Source organism: Hemiscyllium ocellatum, chromosome 8 (assembly GCF_020745735.1).
Source record: "Hemiscyllium ocellatum isolate sHemOce1 chromosome 8, sHemOce1.pat.X.cur, whole genome shotgun sequence".
Classification (NCBI taxonomy): domain Eukaryota; kingdom Metazoa; phylum Chordata; class Chondrichthyes; order Orectolobiformes; family Hemiscylliidae; genus Hemiscyllium; species Hemiscyllium ocellatum.
Genome location: NC_083408.1, coordinates 110,804,795 through 110,823,693, shown reverse-complemented (window position 1 = coordinate 110,823,693; position 18,899 = coordinate 110,804,795). Strand labels below are relative to the sequence as shown.

Sequence of the window (18,899 nt, the reverse complement as noted above, 5' to 3'; positions counted from 1 at the left end):
CAGGCTGGGCTGTATGAATTAGAGTTTACAAGATGAGAGGTAATCTTATTGAGGTAATTCATCCTGAGGGAAGTTGACAGGATGGATGGTGAAGGTTATATAAGAGTACAACAGAACCTTTTAAAAAAAACAAAAGGAATGCGGATGCTGGAAATTAAAATCAAGAACAGAAATTACTGGTAAAAGTCAGCATGTCTGGCAGTATCTGTGGAGAGAAAGCACAGTTAACATTTCGGGTCTAGTGACCCTTCTCCAGAACTGATGGTAGCTGGGAAATGTCGGTTTTTATGCAGAAGATAGGGTGGGGCGAGGGACTCAGGAGTAAATAATAGGCAGGGGTAGAGCACAAAAAAGAGAAGAACATTTGGTCAGACAAAGAAGTGAATAACTATCAGTCCAGGAGAATGAATACCTGCTAATGGGGATTATTAGTGGCTAATAGTGAGTTATGTGTAATAGCTGACCATATGATCGCAAGACCTGGTGTGTGGGAGTTGCACTAAGGGCATGGGAGAAGGTACCTCAAATTCTAAAATTGCTGAACTCAGTATTGAGTCCAAAAGGCTGTAGTGTTCCAAAGTGGAATATGCTGAGCTTTGCTGGAGCACTACAACAAGCCTGAGAAGAGATGTTGACCAGGGAACAAAGTGAGATGTTGAAGTGGCAAGTGACTGGAAGCTAAAGGTCATTTTTGTGGACAGAATGTAGGTGTTCTGAAAGGCAGTCACCCAACGTAGAGGAGACCACATTGTGAGCAGTGAATGCAGTAGACTAGATTGAGTGAAGTGCAGGTGGTCTGCTTCACCTGGAAACTGCATTTGGGCCCTTAGATACTGATGCGCGAGGACGTTAGTGGGCAGGTCATAGATCACTTACAGTTGTGAGGGAAGGTGCTGTGAGGCGAGTGATGGAAGTGAAGGAGGAATGGAGCAGAGGGATTGGTTCTTGCAGAAGGCTGACAAGGGAGGGGAAGTGAATCTGTCTCTGGAGGTGGCAGAAATGGCAGCTAATGATCCATTAGATATGGAGGCTAGTGGGATGGTAGGTAAGGGAATGGGGGGAATGTGTGAGAGGAGCTGAGGGCTGAAATGCAGGAGATGGGTTGGACCTAGCTGAGGACCCTGTCAATTATGGTGATGGGGAGTCCTCAGTTGAGGAAGATGATGAACATTTCGGAGGCCCCAGTGTCGAAGTTGGAATTGTCAGAACAGTTGTGACAGAGATGGAGGAACTGGGAGAATGGAAGAGAGTCTTTACAGCAAACAGTGTGTGAGGATCTGTAGTCCTGCTAACAGTGGGAGTCAGTGGGTTTGCAGTGGATATTAGTGGCCAGCCTAACCTCAGGAATGGAAATGTCGAGGAAAGGAAGGGAGGGGTCAGAGATGGACCAGGTGAAAAGAAGAGCAGTGTGGAGGTGGGAAGCAAAATTGATAAACTTTTCCAATTCTGGACAAGAGACAAAAACAGCACTGATGATATCATTGTTGTCTGGGCAAAAGAGTTATGGGTGGGGGCTTGAATAGGACTGGTCACAGTGGTGGTACAGTGGAATATAGTTCCTTGAAAGTGGCGTTACAGGGAGACAGTGGTGAAGGAAAGTATTTTTGTATCCATTCATGGGATGAGGGCATTGCTGGCTAGGCTAGCATTTATTGCTGATTCCCAGTCGCCCAGACGACAGTTAAGAGTCTGTGTCGCAGTTGAGAATCTGGCGATTCATAAAGTCCAGATCATGATTTTATCATGACTTCTAACATTAATATAGGCACCATGGTAGGGTGACTTAGAACACTTTCCATTGTGTTTTTCTTGTAAAATTACAGACGACTATAAATTATCAAGAAATTAGGATGGCACTTTCCTTCCGTAATGGACATTTGTGAATCAGGTGGGTTTTTTCTGACAGTTGACAATGGGTTCATAATCATCATTGGACTCTTAATTCCAGATATTTATTGAATTCATATTGCACCATCTGTCATGGCATGTTTCAAGTCCAGTCCCCAGAACATTACCTGGTCTCTAGAAATAGTTAAAGAAATAACTAGCAGCTGACCTCAGGGGATGCAATGTTATACAAAGCACTTTTGTCACAGGTGTCATATATCAGAATTCTTTTGACGTTTCTGTTTTTCTCAGAATTAATTTCAAAGTCACTTTCTGTGGTTAAACTTGCATTTCTGCTCTCCTCCTGTTAACCAGTGAGGCAGATGGGGCATCACTGATCATTGTTATGATTCTTTACAGCCCCTTATCTAAATTAGTATTTTTAAAAAATAGCACCCAAACTGGCTCAAAAACCTGATACGGCAATGTATCCTCATAACTTGTGGATCTTGACTCCATCACAACTCCTCTGTTGATATTTTAATTTTTGCTTAAAAATGTGTTGTTGGAAAAACGCAGCAGGTCAGGCAGCATCAGAGGAGCAGGAGAATCGACGTTTCAGGCATAAGCCCTTCTTCAGGAATTCGTGAAGAAGGGCTTATGCCTGAAATGTCGATTCTCCTGCTCCTTTGATGTTGCCTGACCTGCTGCGCTTTTCCAGCAACACAGTTTTAAGCTCTGATCTCCAGCACCTGCAGTCCTCACTTTCTCCTTGTTGGTTTTTATTAATGACACTGTGATCACTGTGGCACTTCTATTTTGTTTCTCTCTTAAGATCCACGTGTTTTCGTTAATAAGATATAACTTCTCAATCTATTTGTATAGGTGGTAAGTGGAATGCCTTATAATCCTCCAAGCATTCTGTTGTCTCCCCCAGCCCTAGAATTCTCAATTTTTGATTTACCCAGCCTACAATCTCTCAAAATCTCTGTACCCATACCAAAGCCCTTTAAGCCACTGAGGTATCTGTGACCTCCTTCAGCTTTGCAGTCTAAGGTTCCTCTATTCTGGTTCTCCTATTGGTGGCCATGCTTTTAGCTGCCTCACCCCTAGATCTGTATCTCTACTTTCCTTCCTTAAAGACTTAAAGAATGCAACACTTTTTGTTACAATTCCTAATACAATATCTCCTTATGCAGTTCAGTGTAAAATTTTGTTTGATAGCATATGTGAAGCATTTCGGAATATTTTTGTATGTTACAAGTGAATATAGAAGGTTAAGGGATGGTCTGACCAAATTATTTCTCGTTAAGAAAAAGACAGAACAATTAAAGTTATACTATTTCTAATGGTTGGGGATTCTAGAACTATCAGGTATAATCTAAAAGTTAGGTCCAGTCCATTTAGGAGAAATGTTGAGAAGCACTTGTATACACAATGGATGATATTTGGAATTATTTTCCACAAATGGTAGTTAATGCCACATCAATAGTTAATTTTTAATCTGAGATGAATAATTTTTTTGTTAAACAGAAGTATTAAAGGATATGGGCTAAAGGCATGTGTATGGAGTCAGGCCAAAGATCATCCGTAATCTCATTGAATGGCAAAAGAGCCTGAAGGGGCTGAATGGCCTACACTTGTTTCTGTACTCCTGTAAATGACAATTCTTTGGCCTTAATGACCTAGTGTACTGCAAAATATTTGAAATGGACAAAGCTGTCCCAAGTCCTGTCAGTTAAGATGCCAAATGCAGTTGCATGCTGGAGCACAGCATTGAAAAGGCTTATGTGCATTTAAAAGGCATTTACAAGTTTTATATTTTGACTAGCTATGGGCTGCTTTTGCTTTATGCTACAAATGAAGTTTGAGAAGCTGATTGCTGGTCAAATTGGTGACTGTCTCAACTATCTGTCACCTGTTCTGGGTGCTGAAAATATTGTGCTAAGTATTAAAATGTACATTTAATGCCTGTTATGTCTATTTATTTGTTTGATTCAAAGGCAGAATCTCTTTCAAGTTAGATTAGTTGACTTCTATTTTAACACTGTCCTGTGGAAATAAAAACAACCTCCAAATGAGGAATCGCAAGTTTGGTTCCTTTATAGGCAGCTATAGCGCTCTCCTCCCATAGTTTAAGTTGCACATTTTCTGTTGATGAGAGAAACTGGTTTGTACTAAGTAAAAATATCTGTAAACATAAGATAATTAAATATTACACTGCCCCAGTTCAAAGTCTGTACATTCTTTTCAGTATTCAATATACGCAAGCTTAATTTTTTTTGTCCTAAAACATAAAAAGTGTAACAAGAACAGAAATTGCTAGAAAAGCTCAACAGGTCTGACAGCACCTGTGAAGAGAAATCAGAGTTAACATTTTGGGTCCAGTGACCCATCTTAAGGTCTGAGGAAGCAAGACCTGCTGAACTTTCCAGCAATTTCTATTTTTGTATCTGCTTTATATAAAAAGTGTATATCACTTTCTTAATGAGATTACCAGATTGGCAAAAGAAATAACAAACTATTCTTATTTTTGGAGCCAGGTATTGAACACAAATATCCAGAACAGGAGTCCAAAACCCGGTTCAGCATTCCAAGAACAGGAATTGGGGTTCTTCCTTGAAACAGGACTTCAAAGAGCTCACGTCATTTATTTCAAAAATGGGTGAGATTTCAGATGTTTGCACCTTTGTATGTGTGTATGCAAACAGGTGTGTGTGTGTGTGAGAGAGAGAGAGAAGCAGCATAGATGGGAGCTAGGGTAACATATTTGGAACTACTGTGTACGTGCATGTCTCGTACACCTCTGTCTGTTCAGGTGGATGCAAGTATCTGTATAATTTCAAATGAATTAAATTCAGAGAAAAGTATTGAAAGATTTTGGAGAGAAACTCTGGTAGAAAGGACAACTAAGTAAAAGAATTTATTAGAAACCAATTCAAGACGATGGAAATAACTTACAAATCTGGATTTACTACGTTTCTTTCCAAATCCGAGTAAGCAATTCAATCTAGTGATGGAGCATTGTTCTTAGGTTTACAAATAGAATAGAATAGCAAATTATTGTCATGTGCATTCCTAAAACAAAGTGAAAAGTTTTATAAGTCACCTGAGCATCTGAATTAACAATAGAAGTCATAAATAAGAAGAAAAAAAACTAAAATTTCATCACCGTTCAATTAGTGGTTCCTGGGTTTGAGGTATACTGGAAAACCAGGCCAAAACTGCCATGCAGGACTGGGCTAAGACCACACTGAAAGGAGATCTCCCGGCTGGGGCTAGATCCCCTCACTGGGCTATTGGAAGACAAAGAGCAGTGATTCAAATAAGAGACATGTTTCCTAACATACAACTGGTTTCAGGTGCTCTGTAACCTTAAAATTAGAGCTTAGTCCTTGACTAATGAAATTAGAAAATACCCACACAATAGTAGTGATCTGAACTTCAGTCCACAAGAGTCTCTGCATTTGTTAGAGTCATAGTCTGTCAATGTCCAGCACAGAAACAGACACTTCAGTCCACGCTGATCAGATATCCTAAACTAATCTAGTCCCTTTTGCCAGCACTTGGCCCGTATCCCTCCAAACCTTTCCTATGTATGTATCCATCTAGATGCCTTTTAAATGTTGTTCTACCAGCCTCCACCACTTCCTCTGTCAGCTCATTCCACACCCACGCCACCCTCTGCCCCGTGGTCTCTGTTAAATCTTTCCCCCCTCACCCTAAATCTATGCCTTCGAGCTCTGGACTCCTCCACCCCAAGGAAAAGACCTTTTCTATTTTCTCTATGAAATAATAATTTCAACTGCGAAAGGATGCAGCAGAAAGGGACTCTGGTGTATTTGTGCACAAAATTCAGGAAGCTAGCACACACAGGTGCAGTGGATTATCATGCTGGTGTATTTTTTTCAGGGGCTGAAGTAGAGAGTCAGGAAGTCTTGTGCAAGGTGCTGGTGAGATTGGACCTAGAGTAGTATGAGCAGTTTCAGGCTCCATTCTTTAAGGAAAAAATATTATTAAATTGAAGGCAGTTCAGAGAAGGTTCACTGGGAGAAGCCTGGTATTATGAGCAAAGGTTACACAGGTTGGGCTCTACTCACTGGAATTTAGAATAATGAGAGATGATGTCATTCTTAGGGGGTCTTCAAGGGCTTGACAGGTTAAACGCTGAGAGAATATTTCCCTCATGGGAAAGTCTAGGGCCAGGTAGAATAAAGGGGTGCCAATGTCAGACTGAGATGAGGAGCAATTTATTCTCTGAGAGTGATGTATCTTTGTAACTCCTTGCCACAGAGAGCTGTGGGAGCAAAGTTCTTGTGTATAGTTACGGCTGAGATATATAATTCTTGTTGGTGAAAGGGCAGGAAAGTGGGTGAGAGGACTGTTAGCTGTTATTGAATGGTGGAGCAGGCCTGAGGGGCCCAACAGCCTACTAATTCAACTCCCTCCTATTTCTTGTGGTCCAAGATTAAATTGACAAATTAACCAGACTTGAGATAGGAAAGCTGAAACTTGCTCAAGAGGCAGGATGGTCTCCTTATTACATTGATCAAAGAATTCACTTTGGATACGATGCATTTCTTTCCTGTTTCATTCGCAAAAGTGCAAACTCTGAAAGGACAGTTTGTGTTTATTTGATGTTGTTATGGAGTGTTGGGGCCCATCAAAAATGTTATTTCTGAGGAGGAAAAAGAAGAAGTGCATTAGATGACTGCTGTATTTTTAGCCCAAAAGGGCATGAATTCCTGAGTTTATATGTGAATTTAAATGACCACAGCCTATCCCTGAAATGGGTTCTGGCAGCACTACAGCTTGTTCTCAGTGGACCCCAGCAGTAATAAGCACAATTGTTAACCTAATGGCTGAACAACTAGGGAAGGACTTAAGTTTTTCATTCTCTCCTACATCAAATCCTACGTTTTTGTCCACTGGTTTCTGCAGTTTTGTTTGTGCTTCATTGTGTGTTTTCCTTGTTAAGGTGATTTCTGTTTAAAATTATCATTTTTTTTTCATGTTCTTGCATCTTTTCATGTTCCAATTTGAGGAAAGAAATCTGTTGTATTTTGGATCATTTTACTTCTATTTCTATCATTATTTACTCCTTACCCCTTTCCAAAACTGTAATCTCTTTGATGGGGCGCAATCCAACTGGCAATTCTGGTCAGCATTGCCAATTCCAGTTAATCTTATTCCCGAATTGTACAACATCTAACCTCTTGCCTCCAGCCACTAAACATGAATATCAGCAAAAGTTTAGTACCAAATTTGTATAAGTATTAAAAGAATCTTAAAATAATGCCGTTGTGATTTTCTTTAATCTTGCCTTTGTTGCTCAAGAGGTTGAGCTTCAACTCCTGGAAACTCCACAACAGTCCTGGAGTTTTGATTGGGGGAGATGATGGCCCCTTGGTATTATCACTAGAGTAGTAATCCAGAAACACAGGTTCAAATCCCATCATGGCAGATGGTGGAATTCGAGATCAATAAAAAAAATCAGAAAAAACCCCATCTGGTTCACTAATCATCTTCAGGGAAGGAAATCTGCCATCCTCACCTGGTCTAGACTGCATGTGATCAATTCTCAATTACCCTCTGAAATGCCCTCAGTTGTGTCAATCACTATAAAGTCTCTAAGAAATGAAATAAAACCGGACAGATCACCTGGCCACCAGCCTAGGCACCAGAAAAGACTATGGCAGAAACAGTCCTGTCAACTTGGTAACGTTTTCCTTTTGGAAGCTAGTGCTAAAATTGGGAGAGTTGTCTCACAGACTAGTCAAGCAACAGCCTGACGGAATTCACAGTACTGATACTTACAAAATCCTACCTGACAGACATGCCCTAGACATTGCCATCCCTGAATATGTCCTGGCCCAACTGGCAGGACAGACCTGGCAGAGGTGGCGGCACAGTTGTATACATCAGGAAGGAGTTGTCCTGGGATTCACCAGTATTGACACTGGACCCCATGAAATTTCATGTCTTTTGGTTAAACATGGGCTAGGAAACCTGCTGATTACCATGTATAGTTGTTCTTCTGCCGATTAATCAGTATTCCTCCATGTTGAGTAACACTTGGAGGAAGCACTGAGGATGGCAAGGACACAAAATGTAATCTGGGTGGGGGATTTCAGTGTCCTCCAAGAGTGGCTCAACAGCAGCACTACTGATTAAGCTGGTCAGCTCCTAAAGAACATAGCTGCCAGATTGGGTCTGGTGAGGGAATCAACAGAGGGAGAAAAATACATGACCTCATCATTGCCAACATGCTGGCTGCCGATGCAGTTGTCCGTGACAGTATCGTTAAAAGTGATCAGCACATAATCCTTGTGGAGACTAAGTCCTACTTGCACGTTGAGAATATGCTCCATTATGTTGTGTGGCACTATCACTGTACTAAATGGGACAGACTTAGAACAGATATAATAACACAAGTCTGGGCATCCTCAAGGCACTATGGGCTATCAGCAGTACTCCAGCACAAACTGCAACTTCATGGCCCAGCATATCCCACACTCAACAAATTACCATCAAGCCAGGGGTTCAATCCTGATTCAGTGGAGAGTACCTAAAGGGAATGCCAGGAACAGCATCAGGCATACATAAAAATGAAGTATCAACCTGGCAAAGCTACCAAACAAGACTAGTTGTGTGTCAAACAGCATATGCAGCAAGTGATAGAGCTAAGTGATCTCACAACCAACCAATCCATTGTAAGCTCTGCAGTCCTACCACATTGGAAATGGTGATGGGCAATGTACTGACTCACTGGTGGAGGAGGAGACGACTCCACAAATATCCCCTTCTTGAGTATGTGTGACAATAAATCTAATTCTAATCCTCAATGTTGGAAGAGCCCAACACATCAAAGTATAAGATAAGGCTGAAGTATTCGCAGTAATCTTCAGACAGAAGTGCCGAGTAGATGATCCATCTTGGACTCCTCTAGTGGTTCCCAGCAATACAGATACCAGTCTTCAGCCAATTCAGATCACTCCATGTGATATCAAAAAGTGTTTGGAGGCACTGGATGCTGGAAAGGCCTTTGGGCCCTGACACAATCCAGCAATAATGCTAAAGATTTGTTCTCCAGAACTTGCTGTTCCCCTAGCCAAGCTCTTCTCGTACAATTACAACACTGGCATCTACCCAGCAATGTGAAAAATTGCCCAGGTGTATCCTCTACACAAAAACCAGAACAAATCCAAACCAGCCAGTTACTGCCTCATCAATCTACTCTCAATCATTAGTAAAGTGATGGAAGGTATCATCAACAGTGCCATCAAGCAGTGCCTCTTCAGCAATACTCAGCTTAGTGATGCTAGGTTTAAGTTCTGCCAGTGCCACTTAGCTCCTGACCTCATTACAGCCTTCGTTCAACTGTGGACCAAAGAGCTGAATTTCAGAGGTGAGGTGAGAGTGACAGCCCTTGACATCAAGGCCACATATGACCGAGAGTAGCAGTAAGGAGCCCTAGCAAAACTGTAATCAGTTGATACTGGGGGAAGACTCTGCACCGGTTAGTGTCAATACCTGGCACATAGGAAGATGGTTGTAGTTGTTAGAAATCAGTTATCTCAGCTCCAGGATGTCTCCGCAGGAGTTCCTCAGGTTGGTTTTGAGGTCCAATCATCTTCAGCTTCTTCATCAATGACCTGCCCTCTAAAATAAGGTCAGAAATGAGGATGTTCACTGATGATTGCTCAATGCTCAGCACCATTCCTGACTCCTGAGGTGCTAAAGCAGTCCATATTCAAATGCAACAAGATCTGGGCAATATCAGGCTTGGGCTGGCAAATGGCAAGTAACATTTGTGCAACAAAGTAAGAAACCATCTAACCACCATCCTTAACATTCATTGGTGTTACTGTCGCTGCATTATTATTTTGAATCCCCCACATTCAACATTCTTGAGGATACCATTGGCCAGGAACTCAACTAGACCTAAACACAAACTCAGTGGTCGCAAGAGCAGATCAGAGGCTAGGAATATTGCAACAAGTAACTCAGCAGCTGTCTCCTCAAAGCTTGTCCACTATCTACAAGGCACAAGACAGGCATGTGATGGAGTACTCCCCACTTGCCTGGATGGGTGCAGCTGCAACAACACTCATGAAGCTTGACACCATCTGGGACAAAGCAGCCCGCTTGATTGGCACCACATCCACAAACCTCCACAGACACTCAGTAGCAGCAGTGTGTACTATCCACAAGATGCACTGCAGAACTTCACAAAGATCCTCAGACAGAACCTTCCAAATCTACAACCAGTTCCATTGAGGAAGAAGAGGGCAGCAGATAACTGTTGCATGGGAACACCATCCAAGTTTCTCTCCAAGCCACTCACCATCCTGACTTGGAAATATTTCACCATTCCTTTACTGTTGCTGGGTCAAAATGCCCTCCCAAAGGGAATTGTGGGTCAACCTACACCAAAAGGACTGCAGTGCTTCAAGAAGGCAGCTCACCACCACCACCTCAAGGGCAACGAAGGATGGGCAATAAATGCTGGTCAGCCAGCGACGCCCACATCTCACGAATGAATGAGTAAAAACCTACTTGTGCTCCCTCACCCTGCTTCCTGTGTGAGCTTGAATGGGTAGGAAAATCCAACGAAGTCAGTTTTTTTGTTTTGTGCACAATGAAGAGTATCTAAGCACTGCCTCACTATGTAAACTCTCCTGGGTCTTCAGCCAGTGTTACTGATAAAGAACTATGACAGTAAAATAAGACTGGGATTTTTGGACATTGACAGTGATCAAGCTTTAGATTAGATTAGATTACCTACAGTGTGGAAACAGGCCCTTCAGCCCAACCAGTCCACACTGACCCTCTGAAGAGTAATCCACCCATACCCATTTCCCTCTGACTAATGCACCTAACACTATTGCCAATTTAGCACGGCCAATTCACCTGACCTGCACATCTTTGGACTGTGGGAGGACCTGGAGGAAACCCATGCAGACATGGGGAGAATGTGTAAACAGTTGCCCGAGGCTGGAATCGAACTTGGGACCCTGGTGCTGTGAGGCAGCAGTGCTAACCACTGAGCCACTGTGCCGCTCTTGAAGAAGGTATTGCCCTAATTTCTTCTTCAGTCTATGTAGTCGTTCAATAATTACCCTAGTCCATTTTTGTCAAAGGGTTACAGAAGGTTCTGTTTTAAGTTCTGTGTTGTAATGTACGTGAAAACTTCTGTCTTCATCTTGCAAAAATGCTTTCAAGATGTATTCCATTATTCATGAAGAATGGAACTTTATGCATCACCCCCCCCGCAAGTAATTTGATGTATGTTTCTAATTAAATTGTGTGTATTTTCACGAGTAAATATTCACCGTTATGAAAGGAGCAAGACCCAAAAAGGGCAGTTAACTTAATGTCTATTATTGGGAAAATGTTGGAGTCTATTATATAAGATGTAATAGCAGAGCATTTAGAAATACATAATACAAAAAAGCCGAGTCAGCATTGCTTCATGAAAGGGAAAACATGTCTAACAAATTAACTAGAATAGATTGAGGTGGTAAGGAGGAGGATAGGTAAAGGGGATGCAGTGGATTTTAAACATTGAGATTTTCAGAAGATGTTTGATAAAGTAGGTTATTGGTAAGATAAGCGTCCATGGTGTTGGAGGCAGTATATTATTATAGATTGAAGGTTACCTAAGTAATACAAGACAAAGCTGAAGAAAATGGGTGCATTTTAGATTGGCAACCTGTAGCTAGTGGTGTGTCCCACAGATCACTGAAGGAAGTGAATGTACTTCAGTTTGCAAATGAGACAAAAGTAGGTGGGAGGGTAAGTGATGGGGATGACACACAGAATCTGCAGAGGAATATAGACAGGATAAACGAGCAGGCAAAAACTTGACACATAGGAAAATGTGAGGTTATGCACTTGGACAGGAAGAGTAGAGGAGTTGAATATTATTTAAACGGAAAAGGAAAAAGAGTGGAGAAATCTGTAGAACAGGGCCATTTAGGAGCCCTTGTGCATGAATTGCAAAAACAGTTCACGGGTAATAGGGAAGGCAAATGAAATGTTGGCTTTTAATTCAAATGGTATGAAGTATACAAATAGAGGTTTTTGTCAAACTAAACAAGGCACTACAGTTAGAATATTGTGAGCAAGTTTGGGTGTGTTATCTTATGAAACGTATACTGGCATTAGAGGTAATCCAGGGAAGATGTAGTAAATTGCTTTCAGATATGGCCTTATGTGGTATATGTTGGGCCTGTACTCTTCGGAATCTACAGAATGAGGCACGGAGTTCTTGAAGCATACAAGATTCTTAGAGGACTTGACTGGGCAGAAAAGGAAGGTTCTTTTCCCTCGTGGAAGAGCCTAGGAACAGAGAGCATAATCTCACAATAAGCAGTTTCATCTCTGAGGATAGTCGACCTGTGAAATTCCTTACCACAGATAGCTGCATAGGCTGTGTTTTTAAATATATTCAAGGCTGGAGATCCAAGATGGCGGCAGTCTGAGTGGTCTGCTATGCTGGACTCTGTGCCATACCCCCTGGCAAGGTAGACCTTTACTCCCCTCATCAACCACACCTGGAGAAGAAAAATTGCTAATATAAAATTACTGAACATTTAGAGCAGCCAGAATTATGGTTTAACAGCTTTAAGACCAGGATGAAAGCAAATAAAGGAAAGGGGCCTAAAGAAGTGCAGGAGGCAGGGCACTCCCCTACTGCATCAGGGGTGTCTGCAACTATTGCTCAAATTCCTGAGGCAGCCCTTTGGATTTAATGGAGCAGCAGTCTTTACTATCAGATTTTGCCCAACTCCGAGAAAAGATTGAAGCAGCGGTGGAACCACTATCTGCCATGCTGAAAAAGCATCAGGAAATTCAAATGTTGGACTGAAGAGTGGAGGAGAGGACTGGGACATCGGAGACTGTGGGCTAAAGTCTCCGGAGGAAGGATCTGAACGCTGGAAGACCACGTTCGGGTCCTTCTTGAGCAAGTGGACAACCTGGAAAATAAAAATAGAAGGAAAAACTTAGGGCTTGTGGGTCTTCTGGAACGTGAGGAAGGTGAAGACATTGTCGGTATCCTGGAGAAGTGGCTCCTGAAGTTCCTGGGGCTGGAGTTGGAGTCTGGCTTGTTGAGTGTGGGGGGTGCCCATCGGATCGCAATGCGCAGGTCCGGGTCGGACCCATGCCCCTGCGCGATCCTAGTGCAACTCCTGCATTATAAACAAAAACAGTTAGTGATTGAAACTGCAAGAAGACTGGGAAGCGATTCATAGGCTTTAATGTACAAAAGCTCAAGAATAATGTTTCTTCAGGACTTCTCAGGAACCCTAATTAAGAAGAGAAGGGTGTTTGATGAAGTTAAGAGAAAAATTAAGGGATTTGAATATTCAATATTCCTTGAGGTACCCAGCTGTTCTGCGTTTTGCTCTTGGAGGTTCGGTATGTAATTTTGATTCTGCAGAAAAGGTGAAGGACTTTGTGAATTCTCTGAATTAAAGGACTCTGTTTGGGGTTGGGGGGGTGAGCGGGGAGGGGGCATTGTTACAGTCAATGGTATGAGGTTTTAAAAATTTTTAAATTGCCCTGCCCCTTTTCTCCTTTCTCCCTTTTTTTGTGGTTATCGGCTTTATTCGCACTGCTTTGCTGTGAAACTGGAATTATTTCATATATCGGTCAGTTGGGTTTATCTGGGGCTTTTTTTTAACTGCTTTCCTTTTGTTTTTGGATTGGGGGTGGCTGTTCCTGTGGTTGAAATGTGTGTGTGGAGGGGTAGGGGGTTGGTGGTGGCGGTGGGGAGGGAGGGGGGGAGTGTTGGGGGCTTGGGGGGTGAGGGGTTGGTGGGGTGGGGGAGGGAGATGGGTATCCATTGTTAACTACCAGAATGTAATAACAGGTTTTCTTCATTTGTGAATTGCCTGGGGCTAGGGCATGGCCTCAGCCAGAGGGAATTGGGAGGAGTGCCCCCAGTGGCCAAGGGGGGAACTCTGTAGTGAATTGGGAGTCATTTGGCGGTTTGCTTAAATTAAATCTAGTGATTAGTTTTTTTTTATTTGTTGTAGTTTTTATAGAAGTAGTTTTTAGATTTTATACAGTTTAATGTCTTTGTCGCTCGCTGCACCTCAGTTAAACTTCCTCCTCTTGGGAAACCACAGGCTGCCCTGAATGACCATGGCTCGTGATTTGTTCAGGTGGTGCACCTGGAATGTGAAAGGGAGCCATTCCCCCATGAAACGAAAGAAGGTGCTGTCAAGCCTTTGGAAGGAAAGGGTGGACATCGCCCTGCTGCAGGAGATGCATTTAACTGATAAGGAACATCTGAAACTGCATAATGGAGCAAATCAAGGATGAATATGGACTGTTATTAATTCTTAAACCTGCAATACATGGAGAAGAGTATCGCGTCCTGAATGTACATTGTCCCTTGGCGCACCCTCTTAAATCAAAGTTTGGGAGAAGATTTGTAGCTCGGGTGCTCGTTGTTGTGGTTCTGTTCTCCGAGCTGGGAGTTTTTGTTGCAAACGTTTCGTCCCCTTTCTAGGTGACATCCTCAGTGCTTGGGAGCCTCCTGTGAAGCACTTCTGTATTATTTCCTCCAGCATTTATAGTGGCTTGTCTCTGCCGCTTCCGGTTGTCAGTTGCTGTCCGCTGCAGTGGCCGGTATATTGTTTCCAGGTCGATGTGTTTGTTGATAGAATCTGTGGATAAGTGCCATGCCTCTAGGAATTCCCTGGCTGTTCTCTGTTTGGCTTGCCCTATAATAGTAGTGTTGTCCCAGTCGAATTCATGTTGTTTGTCATCTGCGTGTGTGGCTACTAAGGATAGCTGGTAGTGTCATTTCGTGGCTAGTTGGTGTTCATGGATGCGGGTTGTTAGCTGTCTTCCTGTTTGTCCTATGTAGTGTTTTGTGCAGTCCTTGCATGGGATTTTGTACACTACATTGGTTTTGCTATGAAGTTGCATCAGGACACTATTCAAAAGGGCCACAACACACTGCAGCACACCAGAACTGCAAAAAGAGGAAGAAGAACACCTATACAAGGTATTCACCAAAAACGGATACCCACGCAATTTCATCAACAGATGCTTAAGGGAAAGATAATGGAAACAGGACATGCCGCAACCCAAAGGACTAGCCCCACTACATACATCAAGAGCATTTCTGAACTGACAGCCAGACTGCTGCGACCACTAGGACTCATAACAGCACACAAACCAACAGCCACTCTCAGACAACAACTCACCAGGACAAAGGACCTGATACCCAGCATGAGCAAAACCAACGTACGATAATGAGGCAAGACGAGGGCAATTGGCTTAAGATCTCGCCGTTTATCCCGTTGGTGGGAGCCCAAGGATTTAAACCTGGGCAATGGACTCCGGCGTTAAGTTTTGGGAGAATAAGAGAATCTCCTGTCTGAGAGATTTATTTGAGGGGAAGGTCTTGATGTTATTTAGCCAGCTAAGTTGGAAATATAGATTGTCTAATAGAGACTTTCTGGTACTTTCAGATAAGGGATTATATACAGAGGATGACCATGCTCCTGGATCAGCTTTACAAGTCAGACATGGAGAAAAGTGTGTTCTGGTGTATGGAAGCTCTTTCGATTAGTACTTTGTAACATTTACAGAAAGGTCCTGCCTTAGGGGATGTGGAGGGACTCTGTAGGTTGTGGAATCGAGACCTAGGAGAGGATATCTCATTGGAGGTATGGGAAGATATGTGGAAAAATATAAGGAAAATTTCAGTATGTAATAGGCCATGCAATTGCAGATTTAACACAGGGCTCGTATGGCGCCAGAGAGGCTAGCTAAGTTCAAGAGAGGAGTGTCCCCAGGATGTCCCAAATATAAAATTTGTATAGTATAGCCCTTATCTTACACACTGCTTCTGGTCATGTTGTAAAATCCAGAGATAATGGAGTGCTATAGTAAGGGAGTTGAAGGACATCCTGGAGGTTGAATTTAAAGTGGATCCGATTGTTCTGGGGTTGCCAAATTTGCCCCCTCTTGGGGAACACTGGAAGAGATTGTGTAACGTTCTTACACATAGTGCAAGGGAGAGCATTCTAGTAAAGTGGATGTCAGAAAAACCACTAGGTCTTACGGGGGTGGCATAGGCTGGTGATGGAGCATCACCCCCAAGATTACCTCACAAATATGGTGCACCACAAAACGGAGCTGTTTTACAAGACATGACAGCCCTTTGTAAATTATATTGACACAGACTTATCAGCAATATTAATTAGGGCCGTGGTATAGCTGTGGGAATCAGTATGGGTTCCCATCAGGCCCCTGTGAGGGGGAGGCTGGGGGGAAAAAGAATACAGGTTCAGTGACTGGTGCTCCCAGGGATGGGAGCCTCAGTGGAGGGGTGATGAATGAAATAACAAAGTAGTGAGATATAATTTGTTATTTTGAATTCAGTTTAATTGAAGTTTTACTTAATTTATTTGTAGTTTAGTTTAAGTAGATACGTTTGTTCAGGTAGAATAGTTTCGTGATATTGTACTTCCTCTGTCTTTCTAAATTTTGATATTACTTTTTTTGTGTATAGATCTTTTGTAAAAGATTTTAAAAAGGTTTCTAATAAAAATATTTATTAAAAAATTCACAGATGAGGTAGACATTTATAATCAGTAAGGGAATCAAGGCTTATAAAGCAACTAGGAAGTATAGTTGATCATTGTCAAATCAGCCATGATCTCATTGAATGGAGGGACAAATTTGATGGGCTGAAAAGCCTGGTTCTGCTCTTAGATATAATGGTCTTATACTGCTATTCTGGGTCAGTGATTGTGGTTAGATCTGGTCTAGCTAGGTGACTCATGATTTAACCTGATTGTTGTTTCCTTTATTAACTATGATTTTCAACGTGACTGTGGATTTGAGTTAATGTGTGATTTTGGCAGTCAGTTTGAGTTTGTGATATAGATACCTCTGCAATCAGGAGTGAATCAATTGCATTAGTAGTGATTTTAAGGAGGGAGCCTGTAATTTTTCTTTATTTCAAAAATATACTTTATTCGTAAAATATTCATAAAATAATTTGATACACTGTACATTAGGTAATGCCATACATATGTAAACATTTACATACACAGCTCAGAATTATCATTATTTCATACAGGTCTGTGCATTTCTCACTCATATGTCCCTATATTGAGTTGAGGTGCCAGCAGAGCCCAAATGACTGCATGGGCTCCCTGATCATCTTTAGGCAGGCAGATGTTACACGGTGGTCTTTCCCCACCATGCCTTGGCGGCAGCTGCCCCAAGTGTCAGCGCGTCCCTCAACACGTAGTCCTGGACCTTGGAATATGCCAGTCTGCAACACTCAGTCGGGGTCAACTCCTTCAGCTGGAAGATCAACAGGTTTCGGACCACCCAGAGGGCGTCCTTCACCGAGTTGATGATCCTCCAGGCGCAGTTGATGTTCGTCTCGGTGTGCGTCCCGGGGAACAGGCCGTAGAGCACGGAGTCCCGCGTCATGGCGCTGCTCGGGACGAACCTCGACAAATACCACTGCATTCCTCTCCAGACTTCCTCTGCATAGGCACATTCCAGAAGGAGGTGTGTGACAGTCTCGTCCCCCCCGCAGCCGCTTCGAGGGCAGCGTGCGGTGCGGCTGAGAGTCCGGGCGTGCATAAATGATCTCACAGGTAGAGCCCTTCTCACCACCAGCCAAGCCATGTCTTGGTGCTTGTTGGAAAGTTCTGGCGATGAGGCATTCTGCCAAATTGCTTTGACAGTCTGCTCAGGGAACCACTCGACAGGATCCGCCCTCTCCTTTTCCTGAAGGGTCTCGAGGACGCTACGTGCTGACCACTTCCTGATGGACTTGTGGTCAAAGGTGTTTTTCTTCAGAAATTTCTCCACGAAGGACAGGTGGTACGGAACGGTCCAACTACTCGGAGCGTTCCACGGCAGCAAGGCCAGGTCCATCCTTCGCAACACCAGGGGCAGGTAGAACCTCAGTACGTAGTGACACTTGGTGTTTGCGTACCGGGGATCCACGCACAGCCTGATGCAGCCACACACAAAGGTGGCCATCAGGGTGAGGGTGGCATTGGGTGTATTTTTTCCCCCGTTGCCCAGATCTTTGTATAGTGAGTCCCTTCGGACCCGGTCCATCTTTGAACTCCATATGAACTGGAAGATGGCCCGGGTGACTGCAGCAGCGCAGGTTCTGGGAATAGGCCAGACCTGTGCCACGTACAACAGCAATGACAGTGCCTCACACCTGATGACCAGGTTTTTTCCCGTGATGGAGAGCGACCGTAGCCTCCATCTGCCCAGGTTCGGCCTCACTTTACTGATACGCTCCTCCCAAGACTTGGCGCACGCCCCAGCCCCCCCGAACCAAATACCCAGCACCTTCAGGTGGTCGGTCCTGATGGTGAAGGGGATCGAGGATTGGTCGGCCCAGTTCCCGAAGAGCATGGCCTCACTCTTGCCTCGGTTTACCTTGGCCCCCGATGCCCGTTCGAACTGGTCACAAATGCACATGAGTCTGCGCACAGACAGCGGATCCGAGCAGAAAACGGCGACGTCATCCATGTACAGGGAGACCTTAACCTGCAGGCCCCCGCTGCCCGGAATAGTCACCCCTCTCAGGCTCGCATCCTTCCTGATGGACTCGGCAAATGGCTCTATGCAGCACACAAACAAGGCAAGAGAGAGAGGGCAGCCCTGCCTGACTCCAGATCTGACTGGGAAGCTATCTGATTCCCACCCATTGATTGAGACTGCACTGACAATGTTGGTGTAGAGCAGTCTGATCCAATTGCAGATTCCCTCCCCAAAGCCCATTTTGGAGAGAACATCTCTCATATACCTGCGTGATATCCTGTCAAAGGCTTTCTCCTGGTCCAGGCTGATCAGGCAGGTGTCCAACCCTCTGTCCTGCACGTAGGCGATCGTATCCCTGAGGAGTGCGAGACTCTCAGTGATCTTCCTGCCCGGCACAGCACAGGTTTGGTCAGGGTGAATCACCGACCCCAGAGCAGACCTGACCCGGTTGGCGATTACCTTTGACAGGATTTTGTAATCTGCATTCAACAGTGTGATCGGTCTCCAATTTTTGAGTT

The 18,899-nt window shown here is 43.6% G+C and overlaps 1 protein-coding gene across 3 annotated transcripts in view; it reads left to right on the top strand.

Annotated features, from left to right (window-relative positions):
• The window catches only part of ttc7b (tetratricopeptide repeat domain 7B), a 351,966-nt gene that overhangs the window by 60,283 nt on the left and 272,784 nt on the right, over positions 1–18,899 (top strand). For all 3 annotated transcript variants that reach the window (XM_060829465.1, XM_060829463.1, XM_060829466.1), the window contains exon 5: positions 4,371–4,492. In XM_060829465.1, coding sequence (XP_060685448.1) covers positions 4,371–4,492 — 122 coding nt within the window. The remainder of the gene's footprint in view (positions 1–4,370; positions 4,493–18,899) is intronic.